Below are 23,528 nucleotides of genomic sequence, written 5' to 3'. Positions count from 1 at the left end.
TATTAAGATGCCAAGTATTGAGGATATTCAGCAGCAGGAATGTTTGTACATACTACTGGGAGCGCAAACTAGAAAGCACATTGGCATTGTCTAATGGTGTGGGTGCTGAACATACCATATGCTCTAGGAATTCCACTTCTAAGAATACACTCTCAGGAAAATCTAGCCATGTGCACCAGGAGACATATACAACAATGTTCACAGAAGCTTTGCTAACTATAGCACGTTACCCAACTGGAACCTACTCAAATGTCCACCAGCAAGAGAATGGATAAAGTGTGATTTATTCTTATAAAGGAACATTGCATAAAAATGAACAAACTGTATCTACACACACCAATACAGATGAATGTCTCAGGCATGATTTTGAGCAAAAAAAGATATGTGCCCAAAAAAAGGTGAAATGATTCTACTTACATAAAATTCAAAGACTTGCAAAGTTGTATAGACGATTTAAGGAATGAATCATATATGGGGAAACTATAAAGAAAGGAATGATAACTCTGAGGAAGGGTTACCTCTGTGTGTGAGTAAGGTGGACATGATCAGGAGGAGGTCCAGAGTCTAGCTACTCTTTTATAGGTATGATACATTTTACAATTAAAAACTTCACTTTAGAAATCTAAAAGCCCGGGGCGCCTGGGTGGCTCAGTGGGTTAAAGCCTCTGCCTTCGGCTCAGGTCATGATCCCAGAGTCCTGGGATCGAGCCCCACATTGGACTCTTTGCTCAGCAGGGAGCCTGCTTTCTCCCCCCTCTCTCTGCCTGCCTCTCTGCCTACTTGTGATCTCTGTCTGTCAAATAAATAAATAAAATCTTTAAAAAAAAAAAAAAGAAATCTAAAAGCCCATGTTCCCCCTTCCTAACGGTGACTAGGAATAAAATAATACTAATACTCTCACACATTCATGGAAGTTCTATAGTTAGATTTCCATTTTGGTATTCTCACTTATCTATTGACCTTGGCCTAGTTATATCAATCTTGTTTATGTTGTCTCAGTTTCCACATCTATAAAATAAGGATTATATTTCATTCATAGGCTGATTATCAGATACAAGAGCACACAGGAAATGCTCAGCACAACGGCCTGGCACCTGGCGGTTGGCAGATGTCTGTTATTTTGCTCGCATCATTGCCTCAGCCATGTGGTGTCTTCCCCTACACTTCTATCTACTGACTGTTACTCATCCAAGGACATTCATCCTGGTGCTTGAAGACCTTCCCACCCATCCAACTGATTTTTCCCTTTTAAAAATGCCTGATTTTTCCCTTTTAAAAATGCCTAGACCTCCTGTTGCCTGCACCAGGCATTTACCAGGTATTTATTTATTTATTTATCCTTTAAGGGGCACTTACTATGTATTTATTCAATCATTCAGTCAGCAAATCACGGTCCAGTTACTGGAAACATAGAAGTGTCTAAACAGACACTGCCTTCATGCATCCTGCAGCCTGGAAAAGGAGATTGACATTACGCAAGTGAGTGAGTACATAACTGTTTAATCCAGCTATGCTAAATACTATCAAGACAAAGTGTGGGACACATTGAGAACCTATCACAGGGAAGTTGACCTAGACTGCAGAGTCAAGAAAGATTTCCTGGGTGGCTCAGTTGGTTGGGTGGCTGCCTTCGGCTCAGGTCATGATCCCAGCATCCTGGGATGGAGTCCCACATCGGGCTCCTTGCTTGGCAGGGAGCCTGCTTCTCCCTCTGCCTTTGCCTGCCATTCTGTCTGCCTGTGCTTGCTCTCTCTCCCTCTCTCTCTAATAAATAAATAAAATCTTTGAAAAAAAAAAAAAAGAAAGATTTCCTTGAGGAAGTAACATTCAAGGTGAGACTTGAAGGATACATAGGTTGCTATTGTCACCATAGGCAATAAATAGTTATTTACGACATATATGCTAGGTGGAGATCAGTGCACATGTAACTACAGAAAAAGTAGACTAGTCCCCCCCTTATCCATGGGGAATATGTTTTAGGAGCCCAACAGATGCCTGAAACCAAGGATGGGACCAACCCCTATATATACTATATTTTTCCTATACATAACAATGATAAAGCTTTATTTATAAATTAGGTATGATTAAGAGATTAATAACAGTAACTAGTAATAAAAAGTGAACACTTATAACAACATACTGCAATAAAATTACGTGAATGTCATCTCTCTTCTTTCTTTCTTTTTCAAGATATTATACTATACTCATCCTCCTAGTGATGACGGGAACTTATAAGATGACTACATGATAAGATGAAATGAGCTGAATGACCTTTTGACCACACATCAGAAGAAGGATCATCTGCACTGTGGTTGACTGAGGGTAACTGAAACCACAGAAAGCAAAACCACAAGTAAGGGGCAACTACCCAAGCAGCAGGAGACATACATTTTAAATGCCAAGTGAACACAGTGTACAACATTATCTAGATGTTTGGAATCCCAAGGGTTAGGGATCGTCTGAGAGACATTTTATGTAAAATATGAGACTTGAGCAGAGTCTTAACTGGAAGGGTAGGACTAAGACAAGATAGAGGGAAAAGAGGCATTCTAGATTGGAGAAAATATGGATATATGGGCAGATATAGGAAAAGGCAAGACAGATCAGACAGGTTGCTTGAACCAAGGCATGACATAGGAAGGTAATTAAAAGTAAAAGTTCAAACTGTAGAGGGGCTTGCTTTACCCTACATAAGTTTTCTTCTGTATTATGGGCTTCTTTGAGACTCTCATGAATGCCCTGGACCTCTTCTCTTTCTCAAAAAAAATATATATATTTAAAGTGTATTCATAAAGCAGTATGTAATTTCAGGGGTTCAAAATCCCCCCTGAACTCCCAGTTAGCACTGAAAGGATGTGAGTAGAAGAAAGGTGACATGTTCCAAACAGTGTTTAAGATTCCTTTGCCTGGGAGCACCTGGGTGGCTCAGTGGGTTAAAGCCTCTGCCTTTGGCCCAGGTCATGATCCCAGGGTCCTGGGATCCAGCCTTGCATCGAGCCCCGAATCAGGCTCTCTGCTCAGCAGGGAGCCTGCTTCCCTTCCTCTCTCTCTGCCTGCCTCTCTGTCTACTTGTGAACTCTGTCAAATAAATAAATAAAATCTTAAAAAAAAAAAAAAAGATTCCTTTGCCTGAGAGGGAAATTGCTGGCAGGAAGGTCAGTTGAGAAATTACTGCAACATAATGCAAGCAGGAGCTCTTGCAGCCCTACCTTAAAGTGGTGATTATAGGAATTTATTAATTAAGTAAATTCATATGTATAGAGAGCTTACTCTGAGGTCAGGCCTGGTGCTCAGTGTAAAAAGGTATAATGAGAAGGTAAAACCCCTGCCCTCAACTAGCTCCAGGCTGGGCAGGATCAGAAAGGCAAGCAGTCACAAATGCAAAGGGGATCAGAGCATTAGCAGATTGTTTTACTCAGAACTTTCCACCGGCCAGTTCTAGAGAATCAAACCAATGTCTTTCACATCATATTCAATGCACTTCACAAAATAGCCACAATTCACCTCTCTGTTGTCATTTTCACTAAAGCCTCCACCACAACTACCTTCAACACACGCACACACACGTGCACACATGCACCCTGCAGGGTGGCCATTCTGGACTGACCTCTTCAGATACTGCTTTGTATTTCCTGCCGTTCTGTCATTATTTTTCTCTAAGCTGCTGTGCATGATCAAATTTCTACCCACTGCCCAAGGCCCAGTTTAGGTGTTGTCTTCCTTGAAGCTTTGTCCAGTCTCCCCATTGATTCTGCCCTGAGTTAAACTGTGTGTGCCTCAGTCTCCCCCAGTACTCAGTAAACTTGAGCAGGCAGGGATGCTGTCTTTTTATCTTATCCTGGGAGGTGCCCATCCCTATAATGGCAAGTGCTTAATATACCTACGGAACTAAAAGGTCCAGGTAGGGAGAGAACCGACCAAGGCAGATTTGGGAGCCATCAGCGAAGCCTTGGTGGTTGGAATCAGGGTAACCTAGATGCTCCTCTGCTTGTGGAAGAATTCACTCTTGGGGGACAGCAACGAAGGTGATTCTGGGCACACACCGTGTGCTTTTATGAGGTTTGAAATTAGAGGGCATTCACACCCAGGCAACTTAGGGTAGCCTATTTATAATGACTGCAGATCCCACAGGGAGAGGATAAATATTACTCTCACATTGCTGGTTTGGGGTGCAGACTTGTACATTTCTACAGATGATGATGGTGGTGGTGGTGGTGGTGGTTCTCATTTAATTACTAAGAAAAGAGCTTACGTGCGAAGATCAGATGGTTATAAGGCCTAAATCGTTGGAAGTGTTGATTGTAGGGTCACTCAAACAGCTCTTGCTCGTAATTCTTTAACAACTGCGGCGGAACTGCAGCGTGCCATTACTGCGCCTTTGTTGGCGCTCTCGGAATACACAAAACGCAACCAAGGACACCTGGATTCTTTAGCTTGACCGCGGGAGCAACCCTGCGGGTGCAGACTTCCGCTTTGGGGACCGAGAGGATGTGGTTGCCTTTCCAGCCCTGCGGGGCAATGAAGTCCTCCCACACGGAAGTGAACTACACAGAGAACAAGGTCCTAAACAGACCCAACCCACCACCACGGTGCTGTCAAGTCCCAGCAAGTGCCGTGTCTCCTCAACTTTACTGACGAAAAGGCGGGAGCCAGGACCCCCAAGCCCGGTAGTCTGCGCGACCCCCGCTCTCTCGCCCCGCGCGCAATTCCCGCCTCTCCGCCGGTCGGTCCTCCAGAAGGTGAGCCTCTCCGCTGGCTGTCTTCCCGCCACTAGTACCACGCCCTTGCCCCGCCCCGCCCCGCCCCGCCGCGCCTAATTGGCCAACGGCGGAGAGGGCGGGGCAGGACCCCCCGGGGAAGCTGGCGGCAAAAGCGCAGGCTGGACGCACCGGGAGGGGTGGGTGCCGCGTGCGCCTGAAGACCCGGTTGGACAGCTTGGGCCGGCTCAGGATGAGGAGGCGCTGGACGACCCTTTGCCGCGCGGCGGAGCTCCTCGTGCTGCTCCTCAGGAGCTTCCGTCTGGCGGAGCCCTCTGGTCGTACAGGTAACCGCGGGCGCACCAGCCCGCCGGCGGCTGCGGCTCTCGACGTTGTGGAGTCTGCAGGCTTTCCTGAGTTCGGGTCCGGCTGGGCTCCGGGTCTCATCACCTCTGCTTGCCTCGGGGGTCTGGAGCCCAACAAGTGACCCAGCCGAAGGGGAGGTCTGGGGAGAAGGCACTCCGTGGCCCTCGGACTCCGGGCAGAGGGCGGGGTGGGTCGTGGAGGGGCAGGGCCTTCTTCTAGCTGAGGAAGAAGAGGCCGCCTTAGAGAAGGCGCGCGGCCTTCTGCGCCGGTCCCCTGTCCCTTCCCGGTCCCCTGTCCCTTCCCGGTCCTCTCGCCACTAAAGTCCTGCTTCCCTGGAGTAAAAGGCTCCTCGGCACCCCTCAAACTCCAGTGAGCCCGTGTCGCCCTTCCTTCGCCTCTTGGCCACCTTGGCCACTCAGTGTCTAGAGGAACTGTCCAATCACAGCGCCAAGGGTGATTAACGATCGCCCGACTTCGCTGCACGGTTGCCAAAGGTGCACGTCAAAAAAGAAGTCCGCGTGAGCTATGTCTCCCAAAGTGACTGTGATCATCATTCCGTTACGATGCCCTCCCCGAAAGCCTTAAGCAGCGATCCTTTCTTCTAAGCTTATCGGCTCCAGAACAGTCCCTCGAAGCCTAGGGCCACCCGCTGGAGCACGGGTCGCTTGCCCGAGGACCACTTTCCTGCCTCTAACTGCGGAAGCTGGATCAGGAACAGACTCCCTCCCTTCGCTGATGCTCTGGGTAGTGCCAGCCTCTCCGTGGCCCCTGGCAGCAACCGGAGTTTGCTTTTACTTTCTTTTCGCCTTGGCAAAGGGGTCCCTGAGGACTTTCTTAGTTGCGCTGCACAGGGGGACAGTCAGTGAGCCTTCACCACCTACCACTTCTGTTACCTTGCCTGTTTGAGGAAGTAAAATTGCAAGGCAATTTTTTGAAAACTGTAGGTTCCCCCCTGTGGCTCTTATTTTCTTGTGGCAGCTAAACTAAGTTACTGCCAGATTTAGACTTCTTTCAGAGAGTGTTGAGAAAAAGCTTCCCAGAGTGTGAGCGACATCACCCTATCTACATCAAGGATCTTTTAGTGTGCAGATGGTCTGGGTTGCTCACCCTTCTCTGTTCTTCTTTTACCCTCCCTATTGGAAACTCCCAACAGGGAGTTTTTACTGGCTGGGAGAGTTCTATTCCACTTGCCCCACAATCCAGGGCGAAAAATTACATTGCCCTAAGTAACAACAGTCAAAACACACCAACCTTTCCATCACTGAAGTCTTGGTTTCCATCTGTTTCCGCTTTAGTCTGACTGTTTTGTCTCCCCCATGGAATTCAAGATTTCCTTAATTTTTGCATTCTCTGCAATCCCTGACCTTTGTTATCAACCAAAAGCAAAGAGCACCAGCTTAACTCCATTCTTCCTGCACTAGGTCCTCATAGGTATTTGATTTCCTGCATCCTTCCTCACCCGTAGCAACTGCTCTGGCCAGCTTACACACACCCTCAGACAGACCTGCGGTCCCATCAGGGGAAGTACTGGAAGCTTGAAACTCCAGCCCTTTCAGTTCTTGTTTGGCTGTGTGTCAGCTTCACGATGCTGGTAATGGCATGCGCTCTGTCACATGTATGCAGCTAGGTTTGCGCAGATGGTCTGGGTTGCTCAGGTGCTGAAGGAGTTCCTCTGTGTCCTTGGGGAAATGCCAATTTCTTAGTTTACTTTTTTGCCTCCTTGGAGAGCTAACAGCTTGAAGTAAAACAATCCTTCTGGCACTCCTAGGTTCTCACGAGCCCACACCACCCAATCTGAACCCCAAAGCTTTCTATCTCCTAGTAGATTGTCATAAACCCAAGGTCACTTCAGGATCTGTTTTCGAACTGGCAAACCCAGATTCTGATTCTTTCCTACTCCACCTGTACACTCTGCATATGTGGTGACTCCACGAAATGCTTAACATTGTGAGCTGTAGAAGTACCCCTGAAACTAAAAATGCTGCAGTCTTCATCCTTCTTCCTCCATCTCCCTCTCCATTTGTCTGTGATTATAAAATGTTGATGTCCAGGTTCTCTTTGGAACGTGCAAAGCTCTTTGGTTTAGGAAAGACAGAAGTTACCTAATGATTAGACAATAGGAGATGGTTTTCTTTTGACGGATGCGGCATACTAAAAATTCATTTTCAGTATATGATAATGTTACTTGATTATTTCCTTTCAGACACCACTAGAATGTTTATATAAAATGAAGCATATAAAAATTGCTACTAGGGATGATGAGGCTTCTTTTCATCAACCTCTGCCTTTTAGATTTGCCCAAATATTTTATGTGGAGGTAAACATTAAAATTCCATTTAGGGGACGCCTGGGTGGCTCAGTTGGTTAAGCAGCTGCCTTCGGCTCAGGTCATGATCCCAGCGTCCTGGGATCGAGTCCCACATCGGGCTCCTTGCTCAGCAGGGAGCCTGCATCTCCCTCTGCCTCTGCCTGCCATTCTGTCTGCCTGTGCTCGCTCTCTCTCCTCTCTCTCTCTCTGATAAATAAATAAAATCTTTAAAAAAAAAAATTCCATTTAGGACCAATATAAGGTAAGATGAACAAGATGCAACATAAGGTTATTAATAAGGAATCTGTTTATAAGTTGCTCTGTAATTACCTTTTCAAAGTGTAATACATTACTGAAATATTTTATATACCCTTATTTAATAAATTCTCTTTAAAAAGGAATTATTTTCAGTCCTTCCCACTCTTCAATCTACCATCCCAATAGAGTCACAGGACTGAGGCAGACTGAATAGCTTCTGCTAAGAGTATGGAAAGAGAGGGGGAGAATCAGGAGAAAACAAGACTCTCCCTACCTTACAATTATGTATGAATGCTTAGACATACATTATGTATGAAGGCTAATGGCAAGTTTCCTTAAATCATATCAATAATTAATGTCTGTGCTAAGTGATCACTATAGATGTCAAACATTGATTATACATATTGATAATACATATTGATTTTAATTTGGTTAAAAGACAGATTTAGAATAAGGCAAGTATTTATGACCATAGATGTTGCAATTAGGTAAGTTTGGCAACTCCTCTTTAAGATAGCTTCTCCATGCTACTCCACATCTCTCCTGTAGTCTTTCAGAGTTTCTACAAACTTAGTAAGTCTCTGGGTATCCTAGAAGTAAAACATATAGTAAATGGGAAAGGGTGAATTTTTTTTCTCTTCTATAAAAAGTACTTACAAAGCATCACTGTTACCTAAGTGCACATGCTTGATACTAATGGGATTCAAATGACCTAAAATGCTACTAGCATTAGCATGGCACAATAAAGTTAGAACATCTGTTCAAGAACAATATACAATGAACTTGCAAAGACTGGGAAAGCCTGCAAGGCTGGGAGAACTATTATCTTGTGGAAGCACAGGATGTGAGTACTGGAAGTGGTGTAGATATCTTATATTTCTCTGCTTTTATCTTATATCTGGAGATACAAAGACCCTGGAGAGATTAAGTGAATTCCCTAAGGTCCCCAGCTAACTGGTAGCTGAGGTAGGTCTTCAATCTAGGACATCTAACTCCTTATTTCACTGCTTATTCCACTATACTAAAGCTATGGCTAATCTATTGGATTCTGCAGTGGCAACTTGAGAAGTCTAGGACTCCGAGCTGCGAAGGCAGCAAAGTTGCTGCTAACCCAGTTCATCTGCTCAAAGGGCACAGAACAAAGTGCCCAGAAAAGAGAGCAATGAGACCACATGGCAAGGGAGGGGAAGGTTCCAGGAAGGGTGGTGGATGCTTATTCTCCTGTAGCAGCAGACTTCTTTTTTTCTGCAGTAATTACTGATACTTTGGAATGCAAGATATTTTTGGAGAAGTGAGAGAGAATAGTTTGAGAAAGAGAGAATAGTTTGAAAGACCCTCATGGGTCTGAGTGGATATTGAATATGTGGGAGGGCATTGGAGAAGCTGTGAGTGATAATCTAAGATAGTATGTTTTCCTTTTCTTATTAACTGTTGTCCCAAATAGGTGTCCATAAAGTAGAGAATGGCAGAGAGATGTCGAGGAAGGAAGAGCGAGGGATGGAAGCTACTATGACAAGGACACCTAGCTGCAGTTCTATGTAATATTTAAAAATACAGATATGAGAGCAAAAGTAACTTAATGTTTTACAGGATTTTGTGGTGGTTCCTATTATTTCTCTTGTTGCTGCTGCTGCTGCTGCTGCTATTTAAAACAACAGAAAAATTCTCTTTAAAGTTCAAGCTGAAACTTGACTTAATTTTATAGTTATTATTTACATAATGAAATTTCCCCTCAAGTCCTTAGCATGAGAATTTTTAACTCTAAAAGCCTGTGAATTATTATTAGAAAAGGTATCTTTCATCAGTAAAATCAGCGATTGGATGCTGGCGTCAAAATGAAAGTGCCTTCTGGGAACTAAAGTTTTACAGGGCCTTTTGCTGAACCCTTTGGTTTATTGGCAATGATTGTTTAATTTTGTCTAAAGTATTTCAGTATTTGTCTCATCAACATGGAGTTTTGTGCTATGACTTAAAAAAAAAACGCTTCTTGGGGCGTCTGGGTGGCTCAGTGGGTTAAGTCGCTGCCTTCGGCTCAGGTCATGATCTCAGGGTCCTGGGATCGAGCCCCACGTTGGGCTCCCTGCTCAGCAGGGAGCTGCTTCCTCCTCTCTCTCCACCTGCCTCTCTGCCTGCTTGTCATCTCTCTCTGTCAAATAAATAAATAAAATCTTTAAAAAAAAAAAAAAAAGCTTGTAAAAATACTGGCCAAATTATTCAATTGTAATTTGTTGTTGCAGATGTGAATCTTCTTCCACAAACTCAGGTGTGCAATAACAATGCATTACTTCATTTTTATAAAATCAAAATAAATATTTTCTGCAGCCCCATTCCACCAAGTTAGCAGAACTTCAGTTTCTGTCATCACTGAGTTCTCTCTAATCCATGAGAAATTGCCAGGAAAATATTCAGGGAGGTCCTCCTTTAGCTTTCAGCTTACACTCATTGCTTCTGAGTTTCCTACTGTCCAAACCTACTGGGTGGTGAATTCTGTATTCAGTTCATTTCTGGAGCTCAGGTTCATCCTCCCTAGGTGATCCACAGAGTCAGCAGCCTCCCCCACTAGCCCCTCCCCACGGGCTTCCCATCATGTTCCTGAAGGTGCTATGGTGGAGACCAGAGTTCTCTTCTATCCTTAGTATCCAGACCTTCATTTCCTCTCATCCCTTTATCCCACTATTCTACTTCGGTGCCCTCAGAAGTCTCCCCATCTCCTCTGAGCCACATTAATGCGGTGTAATAATTTGCCCTGCCATAGTAGCCAAAGCATAAGCAAGACAGAACTATGGTCCTGAATAAGTTCAGGATATTTTTCATTGACCACCTGTCTAAGGAAGAAGAAAACTAAGGAGCTTCTTCATCTCATTAAATAAAAGGAGAGGGGTTATTTCATGGAATAACAATAACAAATATACATACTCTTCTAAGTGCTTTATAGGTATGAGCTCATTTTAACTTAACATCCCATATGAAGTCCTATTTTACAAAGGAGGAAACAGGCATAGTGGTTAAATACCTTGCCCTGATCACATGGGAAATATGTAGCAGAGACAGACTATGAACCTGGCAGACTAGCTCATGCTCTTAACCCATACCAGTGTCCTCTGACTTTGTATAGGGCATTGTGGTTTATAGAGGTTGGAGGGTGGGAATAGTCCAGTGGTGCTCAGACTTTCCTCAGCAAGCAGGGGCCAAGGCTAACCACACTGTCAAGAATTCTGAAATGTCTTCTTTGACTGTCTGTCTTGACTCAGGTAATGATCCATTCACCATCGTCAATGAAAACATGGGCAAGTGCATCAAGCCACTGAATGACTGGATAGTAGCAACGGACTGTGATGGAAGTAGGGACATGTTATGGAAGTGGGTGTCTCAGCATCGACTCTTTCATTTGCAATCCCAGAAGTGCCTTGGGCTAGATATTACCAAACCCACAGATTCCTTGAGAATGTTCAGCTGCGACTCCAGGGCCTTACTGTGGTGGAAATGTGAGCACCACTCTCTGTATGGAGCTGCCCAGTACAGATTGGCTCTGAAGAATGGACATGCTATAGCAAGTACAAATTCATCTGATGTGTGGAAGAAAGGAGGCACAGAGGAAAACCTCTGTGACCAGCCTTATCATGGTGAGTATTGGAGAGGAACTTTGATTCATTTGTGGTTGTATTTGGTAAACGTGACATTGAACATGCACAACTGATCACAAATAAAGTATTTGCATTGGTAAGGGCAGTGAGCTAGCATTCAATACCAGGCACTGTGCATTATCATTGAGCTGCCTATGTGAGATTGGTGCTACTTTCCCCCTTCTACACATAAGGCTAGGAGGGGTTGGGTGCCTTGTCAGAGGTTACACAGTCACTCTGTAGTAAACCTGGGATTTGGAATCTCTGTGATACATGAGCATATGTATTTCCTGTGATTACATTCTGAACTCCAGAGCAAAGAAGATGTTAGAGTAACAAGAACTCCTTCACGCAGGATGAAATTCAAATGACCGAATAAAATCAAACTTATTCAAAGTATAAAAAGAAGAAAAAAAGAAAGGAAATTGTATTTCTCCTTGTCTACAGATTTTTATGTAATAGAAAAACTTAAAGACCTCATGTGAGTTTATTTTTATTTTTGGCATGGCTGTCACACTTTAATGTTTTTATTTATGATTTTAAGAGTGGACTTTTTTCTCAATTGCTTTCAAAAATAAGTCCACCTGACCCTTAAATAATGTGAAGTTTAGGGTTACTGCCCCCCCCACACAGTTCAAAATTTGACTCACCCAGAACTTAACTACTAACAGCCTAGTGTTAACTGGAAGACTTAGGAACAATGTAAACAGTTGGTTAACATATATTTGTATGCTATATGTATTACATACTGTAGTATTAAAATAAGATAAGCTAGAGGAAAGAAAATGCTATTAAGAAAATCATAAGGAGGAATGCCTGGGTCTGACTCTTGGTTTCAGCTTAGGTCAGGATCTCTTGGTGGTGAGATCCAGGCCTCCGTCTGGCTGTGCATTGAGCTTAGAGCTTGGCTTAAGATTCCCTGTCTCTTTCCCTCAGCCCCTCCCCCGCCACTCAAATACGAGTGGGTGTGCCTTCTCTTTCTCTGTCTCAAAAAAAGAAAGAAAGAAAGAAAGAAAGAAAGAAAGAAAGAAAGAAAGAAAGAAAGAAAGAAAGAAAGAAAGAAAGAATAGAAAATACAGGGCACCTGGGTGGCTCAGTGGGTTAAGCCGCTGCCGTCAGCTCAGGTCATGATCCCAGGGTCCTGGGAAGCAGGGAGCCTGCTTCCCTCTCTCTCTCTCTCTGCCTGCCTCTCCGTCTACTTGTGATTTCTCCCTGTCAAATAAATAAATAAAATCTTAAAAAAAAAAAAAAGAATAGAAAATACATTTTCAGTATTTACGTTACAGTATTTACTATACTGTATTTATAGAAAAAAAATCCACATATAAATGGACTTTTGCAGTTTAAATCCATGTTATTTGAGGGTCAACTATATACGAATATTGCCTATGAGGAAGCTGATCATGAGCTTTATGCTGGGTCTAGAAACTAGATTATAACAAATTTCCAAGTTTAAAAAGAATAAGTCAATTGGGGCTCTGGGTGGCTCAGTTGGTTAAGTGTCTAACTTGATCTCGTCTCAGGTTTTGATCTCAGGATTATGAGTTCAAGCCCTGTGTTGGGCTCCATGAATTGAGCTCCATGATGAGCAGGGAGCCGACTTAAAAAAATAAAAAAATAAGTAGGTTTATTTTTTTAAACCTCTAAATGTAATTAATTATCACCTAAGCAAATCTTTTTTATCATGTTGCTCTAAAATTACATGAAATGTTGATATATAAATATATACTTAATCGGCTTTTCTAAGTCTTAACTATTATCTCATCTTTGCTCTTCTTTGTAAATTTACTTAGCTTACAGAGATTTTTCTTTTCTCTCAAAGCTCATTTAAGCTAAATTTGGCCCCTTAGAGTTCCAGTTATCTGCACAAATTTCTCTCATACAGTAGCTATTTCTATTTCCTACTGAAGATGCATCCATTTCTGAGATGTCAGGTTCTAATCTTACGGGAAAATATTAGATTAGAGAATTAGAGATGGGGATTTCCTTTTCTTTAATCCTCAGTTCTTGAGTAGTTGAACAAGTCTGTTTATGCTAGTCAGCTTCTTCCTATATATACGGTGAAATACTACTCAGCCATCAAAAGACTGTCATTTGCAATGATATGGATAGAACTAGAATGTATTATGCTAAGCAAAGTAAGTCAGTCAAAAAAGATGACCATATGATTTCCCTCATAGTGGAATTTAAGAAAGAAAACAGATGAACATAGGGGAAGGAAAAATAAGATAAAAACAGAGTAGGAGGCAAACTGTAAGAGATTCTTAACTATAGGGCAAAAACTGAGGGCTGTTGGAGGGGAGGAGAGTGGGGAGCTGGGCATTAAAGAGGCCATTTGCCCTCTTTAATGAGGGCTTTAATGAGCACTGAGTGTTAAATACTAGCGATGAAACTGAATTCTACCTCTGAAACTAATGATACACTGTATGTTAACTAATGAATTTAAATAAAACCTAGAAAGAAAAAAAAGAAGCAATTGCTTTCTGGATACCACTTAATGGCAAGTTTAAATTTTGCCCTTTGAAAGTTTTTCTCTAACTTGGCAGCTAAGAGAGAACATGGAATGAAAGGAAAATGCCTTTTGAACTGGATTTGACTTGTTTCATTGTATTTGTTCAAAGATCAGAAAGGATAATTTTCTTGGCAGGGCTCTTTCTGTCTCCTGCCCCCAATTCTTTTGAGGGATGTGGTTGTAATTGTAAATTCCTTCAGTCCCCCCAATTTCAGTCTAACTGGTTTTCTTTCTAATCCTGTTTTTATTTTATGCATTTGTAATGTTCTCCCAACAAGGGGATCTTCTCATTTCACACAACTGCCAAAATGATCAGTAGTAAAAAAAAAAAAAAGAATCTACCTAGGGTACCACCCCAAAGAGAAAAACAGCAATGCCACAGCAAGATCCCACAGGCAGAAAGTGTTTCCTGACCTTACCAAATACAATATTTGGAAAACTGAATTTTCAAATAAGAAATTTAGAGATTTCTGAGAAAAGGCTCGCAGCTCTGATTCATCACCACATACTCAAGTTTTAATTTGCACAAAAGCCAGTGTCAAACCTGCCTCCTTTTCTCCATTTCTTTCCAGGTGATTAGTACCATCTAAGTGGTGAATGTCAGGAATCTACAAGTCACCTTAGAGTGTCCTGCTTTCCTCTCTCATTATTTAAATTTAAAAACATATTAAGTCCTGGCAGTTTTACTCTTTTAAATTTACATAGTCCCTTTTTGTTCTTTTTAAAGGATTTTATGTATTTATTTGACAGAGAGAGAGAGATCGCAAGCAGGCAGAGAGAGAGAGGGAGAAGCAGGCTTCTTTCCAAGCAGAGAGCCCAATTCGGGGCTCGATCTGAAGACCCTGGGATCATGACCTGAGCTGAAGGCAGAGACTTAACCCACTGAACTACCCAGGTGCCCCTAGAGACTGCTGTTTTAAGGACTTTATCTGGGACCCTTTGTGTCAGACTCCTTGTATTGGTTCCTGCCCCACCTTTTGTCTAGCAGTGTAGAGATAAGAAAGATAAAATAACCTGAGTCCCAGTAGGGTGAAGTCCAAGGTTATCCAGCTTGTTAGAGCAAAGCTACCGATCAAAGTCGTGATTGAACTCCCCAAATACAGCTTTTTAAATTTCTCCCTTGATTTTTGCTCTATATTTTTTGCTTCTAATATAAGAAAAATTATTTATCATTGTGTTGGGTTGCCTTTCTCTCCAACCCCCACCCTGTGTGAGTCATATTCATCACAGAGAAAACTTCAGTTGTATAAATGTTGCGAAGGGATTGCTTCTGACTAGCATCCAGATACGCGCTTATATCAATCATTAAGATATCTTGAGCTCACTCATACTCTTCAAGTATGAATATTTGGCTAGTCCAGAGGAAATTGACTGAACTATCTACATTTTGAACAACTCTTAGGAGCCTGCCCACCTCTTGAACCACTGAAGTGACTTTGCCTCAATGGAAAAATTAATGTTAGTTTTCTATATAAGTGATTCAACTCACAAATTTGTACCTACTGCAGAATATGCTATTGTTTTAAGAGCGCTATCATCATAAATTCACACAGAAGATGGAAAGAAGATGGAAGAAGACAGGAAAAGCCTGTCTCCCTAGAGAAACGCTTGGCTTTAAGAGGTCCAGTAGCAGTGAACAATGTGTGAGAATAAAACTCTTCCTAAATAGTTAGCATAATTTAGCTGCTACTGATGTGGTGGCAGTTATATGCTTATCATTCTTCAAAGCATGTTGTGACTAGGAGAGCTTTTTAATTGAAGCTCAGCTTTGAGCTATGAAACATAACTTGAAACCTGAGAAGGCAGCCATTAAAGTCACAAGTTGTCCTTAACATGTCAAGTACTCTAACAAGAGAGCCAGTTCTCATCCCTGTCACTTACAGTTTACTGAATGTCTTACTTAACTTCACTGTAAAAATGGGGATTTCACAAAAAAGTGTAATACTTGCCCTATTAATCTTACAGGTTTATGGTAAAGAGGAAGTGAAAGAAATGTATGTGAAAGCGCTTGGTATAACAGAAACAGGATTTTTAGGAAGAAACTGATGGTTCCTCAAGTAATGGTTGCTGGGCTCAGGGACTCCTTTTAAATGCTATGATATGGGAAAAGAAGTGGTCATGAGCTTTTGGGAGCTTAGTTATCATTAAAAATGAAACATAGGGGGACACATGGGTGGCTAAGCATCTGCTTTGACTCAGGTCATGATCCCCGGGTCATGGAACTGAATCCTGTGTTGGGCTCTTTGCTTAGCGGGGAGTTTGCTTCTCCCTCTGCCTGCTCTGCCTGCTGCTCCTCCTGCCTGTGCTTGCTCTCTCTCTCTCTCTGACAAATAAATAAAATCTTTTAAAAAATGAAATATAGGTAATAAGCAGGTTCCCTATAAAATATAAGATCAAATTACTCTTTAACAGAAATATTCTGTCTAAAATCATTTATGTCAGAGGAAAACAAAACGAATATTCCTTAAAAGATAGTTTGCAAATAAAAGCACCTAGATTATTCTTACTTTTTGCTCTGCTGCTGAAACTGTTAAGTATCATATTTCAGTTAAATGAACATTTGAGAAGGATAAAGAATGTGGAATCAAATACCATCTTAAGCACACTTTTAAGCAAATCTGTGAGACATTTTAATGGACCCTAATAGCCTGATAAATAGTGATAGGATCCAATCATTATGCTTTCTTTACCTAATAGCCATTATTTGACCTGATAATGACCTTGGTTTTAAACAAACTAAGGATATGGATAAAGGTAACCAAAATAATTACACAGTTAGCTGTTCTATAAAAACACCTTTCCAAGAGAACTGTTACCCGAAAAAGTATTGAGCACTTCCTTTAGTATTTCTACGCATGCTTGAGGTTGGAATAATTTTTCAGCTACTTTCCACGTACCAGGGAAATTTTTAAAATGAAAAACTAGTTCTGCTACCTTGCTGGCCACCAGCTAGTCCCTTGACCGCCCAGCTAAAGCTGGTTCTTTTATAACCTGAATTACCATGCCCTGCTCCTCTCCAAGAACCTTCTCAGAGATCCAGCTGTTTTTCTCCCACTTCCTTGAAATGCACAACTTCAATCCTATCAACAATCTGTGAACAATGGGACTATGTGTCAATCTGTCTAACTACAGTTTGTTCCAAAGTCCACACCCACCTTCAGTGATTCCAAGGTATTTTTCTGGCCCCACTCTTACTAAAGAAAAGAAAAGAGAATGTAAATTTAGTCTCAGGCAGGGCACCCCTGCCTTCTACCTCCCATGGTCATCAGTTTATCCGTGCTGGATCAAGCCGAGACCATTTAGCTCTTCATCACACCACTATAACTGAAGCTTTCCATGGACTATCTCATTGAATCCTCTTCAACAAACCTATGAGCTAGATACTATGATTCCTAACTTTCAAATATAGAAACTGAGGCTAATAAAAGTCTGGGAGCTTGTCCACAGCCACACAGTTGAGCCAGCATTTTAGTTCAGAACTGAATGCTGCATCTATGCTCTGAATTTTCACACTATGCAGCCCGCTTAGATACTGTATTCTCTTATGTGAAAACAGTAATCTTTCCTTCACAGAAAATTTAGGAATCAGTTAACTAAAGGTGATTGTCCAGTTTTTAATTTTCCTTTCCTCTACTTCCTCCCCACACCACAGAGATCTATACCAGAAATGGGAACTCCTATGGAAGACCTTGTGAATTTCCATTCTTAGTTAATGGGACCTGGCATCATGAGTGCATTTTTGATGAAAAGTATGGTGGGTCATGGTGTGCAACCACCTTAGATTATGAATATGATCAAAGGTGGGGCATCTGCTTACAACCAGGTATGTATGGGCTAGCAGACTTTATATAGGGAAAGAAAATAGATAACCATTTATGTGAGGCAAAAGGGAGAAGGAAGAGTCCAAGATAACTCAAAAATGACTGCAAAAAATATTATCCTAGAGAAGGTATGTGTTTGAGGAGAGAGAAGGAAATAATGTGTAGCTATGAACTTGCTTTCAGAAGTAGGCTGAAGAAAGAACCAAGACAGGATGGTGCCATGGAAGACAGAGGAGGAGGGAGTGTTCTGTAGCACAGATGCCTCAGGAAGAAGTGGAAAAGGCATGAGCAATTAAGAAATTGCTGCTGACATTTGCTAAAGTGGTTTCAAAAGACCAGTGGTCATAGAAGCCAGACTATAGTAGACTAGAAGTGTCAACAGAAGGAGAGAAAGCCTCTTAAGTTTTATGGAATAGAAAGAAAGCGAAGATGGTGGTTTGGGGGCTAGATAGGTTGAAAAAAACTGTTAGAGTGGTAGAGACTTAAGTATATTTATGGCTTGAAGTGAAGAGGGACCAAAGAGACCTATATCCCTGGTCTTCTCAAAATTGGTGACACTGTTCTCCTGCCATTTCTTTATGTTGGGCAGAGCATTTTTTCTAATTGCTTCTTACTAGAAGCAAACTACTCAGGGTGTGATAAAGATTTCACTGATCTTTAGAAAGAGAGACCAAAGTAGCAGTTGCATCATGATCTGGTGTATAACTGAGACATATTTTCATACCAGTCAGGTGAGAGTTACAGGTCATAGGACCTGACATGTGGTAAGTGCTCCAGAAATATTTTTAACTGGGCAGTAGATTGAAAGAATGTATAATAAAGAGAAAGGTAAAAGCTCCAGACCTAGGTAATAACAGTTAATACTTATAGGGTCCTGCCAAGTGTCAGGTACTATTCTAAGCACTCAAACTATATTAACCCATTCAATCTTCATACAACCCAATAAGGTAGGTACCACTATTTATCCCCGTTTTACAGATGAGCAAAGGGAGGCACAGGGGAGTTCTATCATTTGCCTCAGGTCACATAGCTAATACAATTTAAAGCTAGGATTCAAATCTAGGAAATCCAGTTCTGATTTCCCAAATAAATATAGATCATGCCTCATTCAGTAGCCAACCTGGTGGTATTACTAATGCTGATCCCTTCTTAAGGGAAGCTGAGCTTCAAAATGAAGAGGTCTAAGCAACTAGATGAGATTATCCTGAGCCAATGGTTCTGTAGCAGAATCACTTGGAAAGTCTGTTAGAACAGAGATTTCTGGGGGCCCATCTCCAGAAATTATAATTTAGTAGATTTGGAGTGAGCCCCAAGAATTTGCAGTTCATTGAGTTCCCAGGTGATGCTGATGATGCTGGTCTGGGGACCACACTTTGAGAATTCCTGTTCTAGGTAGAGGCACAGGCTTTTTAATACCCAGAACCCACCAAAAGATAAAAGCCAGTATTTGCTTTAGCTACAATTAGTATCAGGCAGAGTTTGGTCAACAAGGCACTGATTTCATTTAAACCTCACTGTAGTCTGGATCCAAAATTTTAGATGTGAAATAGAGCTTGGAGGTTATCCAGTTGCAAACCCTCATTGCTCAGGTGAGGGGAAGCAGATGCATATTGATGACATGGCTTGTCAGGGTCAGACCACATTAGTATGGAGTCTGATGGAGATTCCAGGATTCCTGACCCTCATTCCATGGTGTACTCATTCCACTCTACCTTGCTTCCTTGACTGTCATTGGTCTCAGTGTCTTTAGCTTCCTTTGGGAGTGGTAGGGGTAAGAATGGCAGTATTCATAGACCTCTCAGTTATTTTTAGGGAAAAAGCAAGACTGTGAGTTTCTCAAAGCCAAGGATTGCTAAACCATATACATTATATTTTATAGCAAACATACTGCTATCCCACTGGAAGCTTCTGGATTTACAGGCATAAGACCCCAGTGGTAATAAGGAAACTTTAGGCAATATACTAGCAAATCTACATATTTTGTTTTCACCAAAGTCACATCCACCTCTGTTGCTATTTAGGCCATTCAAAAGTGGTTGAAGAAGCAGTGTATGACATTCAGGAGATCAACAAGACCAGATTTAGAGACCAGTGCTCTGATGAGAGCTTTGCCACAAACTCCTCTATATCTTTGTTTCCATCTGTGAAATGAAAGCATTCGACAAGAGGATCTCAGAGGTCCCTTCCAGCTTGAAAGGCCATAAGTCTAAAATGTGATGTGTGACTGGTTATGGTAGGCCCTTTGGAAAAGTCCCTGAGTGGAATATGGGACACACTTGCTACAGTGTATATTGCATTTCCTCTTCTAGAGAATACACAGGAGTCTCTAAGTATATTTTTGAATCAGTTGTGTCAAGACCTATGTATCTCATCTAAGAAATAATTTGAAGGGTCTTTGAAATTATACATGCTTTTTAGATATTTGTTAAAGAAAATAATATGCACCTTATGCAATAAACATGTATGTCCATACATATATGCACACATATGTCAACATAGACATCTGCAATATTGATCATATAATATTAATTATGTATTATATATTAAATCATCTCTTAAAACATTAAGAGAAATTTGGGCTGAGTTTTTCAAACAAGGCAATCACTGTTGGGGGTTTAAGCAGCATGTCTGCACACACACACACACACACACATACACACAGTGGTTTCACTGCAGGCTGTAGGCAAACCCCTCTGCAGTTTGCCACCATCTTCAAGTAAGCTTTTTTTTGTTTTGTTTTGTTTTTTTCCAAGTAAGCTTGTTTTCCATCAGCTTAGGAGTTGACAATGTGAATACATTTGAAGACTCCTACATTTCAGCAGAGGGCAGGCATGGGCTAAAATATGGCATGGTAATTGATAGGGAATAAAGGGAGAGTAGAGGATAAGAAAGTGGAAGCTTTAATCAGCCAAAGTCATTTAGTTCTCATGACTTCAATTTCTTTGTGTAACCAAAGAATCAAAATATGGCCTAGTCAAACAATGAGCTTCAATTTTAGTGTATCCTAAGAGTATGGAAATTGAGTGTCAGTATTAGTAAACATTGCTAGTAATATAAAACATTATACCCTTACTTTATGATCACTAACATATCTTTCTATCAACAGAAAACGGCTGTGAAGATAATTGGGAAAAGAATGAGCAGATTGGAAGTTGCTACCAATATAACACTCAGGCAGCTCTCTCTTGGAAGGAAGCTTATGTTTCGTGTCAGAATCAAGGAGCTGACTTACTGAGCATCAGCAGTGCTGCTGAATTAACTTATCTTAAAGGTAGGTTTACATGTGCTAAAGCAAATTGCTGGGATTATAAAGATGCCATCTGTCTACCTCTGTTTTCATATCCAGGTATGTTGTTTCCTGTATATATTTTTCTTTCTTCTCTTAAATGTCAGCACTGAAACCTACAGGCAGAATGGTATAAATATTATCCTATTCTATCCATTGAAAATGCATTTCATATTGGAGACTGAAAAGAGGGTAATGTTCAGAAAATGGAGTGAGGTAGTGAGATTAAACTGCTGCCCTAAGCCTAATTGACGAAATTTTTAAAAAGGTGAACATTAAACTCCTTGAACATTGAAGAGTAGAGAAATCAAGGAAGCTGAAGAAGGTGGCTGAGTAACAGTACATGGCCTCAGGGAAAGGTCCTCGTGTTGAGTAGAGGAATGCCATCCTCAGAGGCAAGGAGAGGACAAAGAAATCTTAAAGTGGATTTAATCAGTGGACCCATTGAGTGGATGGGATTTTGTTTTATTTTATTTGTGTGGTGATGGTGGGAATTCTTAAATTTTTAATTATGAAAACATATATACAGAAATACAAAAAGACCTGAAAGAGACCCGTGTAACCACCACCCTGATGTTATACACTCTTTATACACTAACATTTTGTCATATTTCTTTATATGATTGATCCCCTCCGTCCTTCCCTGCTTCCCTCCCTCTAAAGAAAATGTTAATGGAGTTAAAGTCCCATGTCATCTCTCAAAATTACCATTCTTTGAGTACTTTTATAACATATGTATGTATAAATACTATATATGTTTTCATTATAGTGTTGTTCTGTTTTTATATGATATAAATACTTATGTGCCCTTTTGTAAGTTAATCCATTGTCAACTGCTGCTGTAAAGTATTGCATTGTGTGAATAAATCACAACTTATCCATTCCCCTATTGAGAAACAGATTATTTTCAGCTTTTGCTATTGCAAGGAACATCCTCATGTGTGCATCTTGGGGCAGGCATGTAGGGCAGTTTCTCTAGAGTAGGAATTGCTGAGTCATGGGGCGCACATCTCTTCACCACTAACCAAAAATTCCAAATTGTTTTCCAAAGGGCTGCCTTCATTTACACTTCCACTAGCGCCTGATGTTATCAGACTTAGTTGGCCAAAGTGATGAATGTGAAATGGTATTTAATTTTCTTTTATATCTTCCTGATAATTCATGTGGTTTTGTATCTCATGTTCATTAGGCATTCAGGTTTTCAGTTTATAATCTTTATATCTTATAATCAGATATAAAGTTGATATCCTTTGCCTGTTTTCTATTGAGTTGTTTGAATTTTTCTTATTGATCTGTTTAGTTCTTTATATGTACTTATCTAATCTTGTAGGATTACAAAAATCTTTTCCTAGTCTTTGGTCTTTTTACATTTGTTGCTTCTTATTATTTAAAAATACATTAGTTTTAATTTGGTCAATCTTTTCCTTAATGTTTTGTGCTTATTTATATTATTTAGCAAATTCTTTCTTAGCCTTAATATGACAAATATATCCTCTCATTTTTCTTCCAAACGTTTATAATTCTTCTTTTCATATCCGTAATCCATCTGGAATAAAATTTTTAAATGGCAATTTTTTTTTTAAGATTTTTATTTATGTATTTGACAGAGATCACAAGTAGGCAGAGAGGCAGGCAGAGAGAGAGGAGGAAGCAGGCTCCCCGCTGAGCAGAGAGCCCGATGCTGGATCCCAGGACCCTGAGATCATGACCTGAGCCAAAGGCAGAGGCTTTAACCCACTGAGCCACCCAGGCGCCCTGGAATAAAATTTTTAGAGATGGGAATCTAATTTATCTTTCTCTATCTTTTCCACGCTTTCTCTGCATGGATGTCAGTTGACAAAATACTATTTATTTCATATTTTTCCCTCAGATTTGTTATGCCACCTCTAAAAATTTAAACTCCCCTATTACGTGTGGATTATTTCTAGGCTCTCCATCCTATCCCTTTGGTCTAATTGTCTATCTGTGTGTCTATTCCATACTGTTTTAATTATGCCAGCTGTATGGAAAATATGGATGAGCAAGTCCTCTCATATTTTTTCTTGAATTGCTTTGGCTTTTTTTAACCACTTATTCTCTTCTATGAATTTAAGGATCACCTTATTAATCTCAGTGAAAAACTTTGTTGAGACTTTGGAATTGCACTGAATTTTAGATTAATTAAAGAGGCACTACCATCACTATATTATTAAGTCTTCTCATCCATGAAAATGGTATGCCTTTCTACGACTTATTTGTGACATCTTTTACAAATTCAGTAAAATTATGTATCTTTTTCCATCAGAGTATTGCACATTTTTTACTAGGAAGTTTATAAACAGAAAGGTTTTATTTTCTTTTTAAAAATCAAGAAACCCAGGGCACCTAGGTGGCTCAGTTGGTTGACTGACCAACTCTTTTTTTTGTTGTTGTTGTTGTTATTATTATTATAATTATTCTTTTTTTAAAATTTATTTATTTTCAGAAAAAACAGTATTCATTATTTTTGCACCACACCCAGTGCTCCATGCAACCCGTGCCCTCTATAATACCCACCACCTGGTACCCCAACCTCCCACCCCCCCCCCGCCACTTCAGACCCTTCAGATTGTTTTTCAGAGTCCATATTCTCTCATGATTCACCTCCCCTTCCAATTTACCCCAACTCCCTTCTCCTC

General features: G+C 41.0%; 1 protein-coding gene across 4 annotated transcripts in view; it reads left to right on the top strand.

The window, feature by feature from the left end:
• The first annotated feature begins 4,874 nt into the window (after positions 1–4,874).
• The window catches only part of LOC122902519 (CD302 antigen), a 135,656-nt gene continuing 117,002 nt past the window's right edge, over positions 4,875–23,528 (top strand). For 3 of the 4 annotated variants that reach the window (XM_044242160.1, XM_044242159.1, XM_044242158.1), the window contains exons 1-4: positions 4,875–5,044; positions 10,881–11,252; positions 17,417–17,587; positions 20,692–20,856. In XM_044242160.1, coding sequence (XP_044098095.1) covers positions 4,951–5,044; positions 10,881–11,252; positions 17,417–17,587; positions 20,692–20,856 — 802 coding nt within the window. In that variant the 5' untranslated portion in view covers positions 4,875–4,950. The remainder of the gene's footprint in view (positions 5,045–10,880; positions 11,253–17,416; positions 17,588–20,691; positions 20,857–23,528) is intronic. The other variant, XM_044242162.1, reaches the window with a different exon arrangement.

Source organism: Neovison vison, chromosome 3 (assembly GCF_020171115.1).
Source record: "Neovison vison isolate M4711 chromosome 3, ASM_NN_V1, whole genome shotgun sequence".
In the NCBI taxonomy this organism is placed as follows: domain Eukaryota; kingdom Metazoa; phylum Chordata; class Mammalia; order Carnivora; family Mustelidae; genus Neogale; species Neogale vison.
This window is presented reverse-complemented; position numbering and strand designations above follow the sequence as displayed.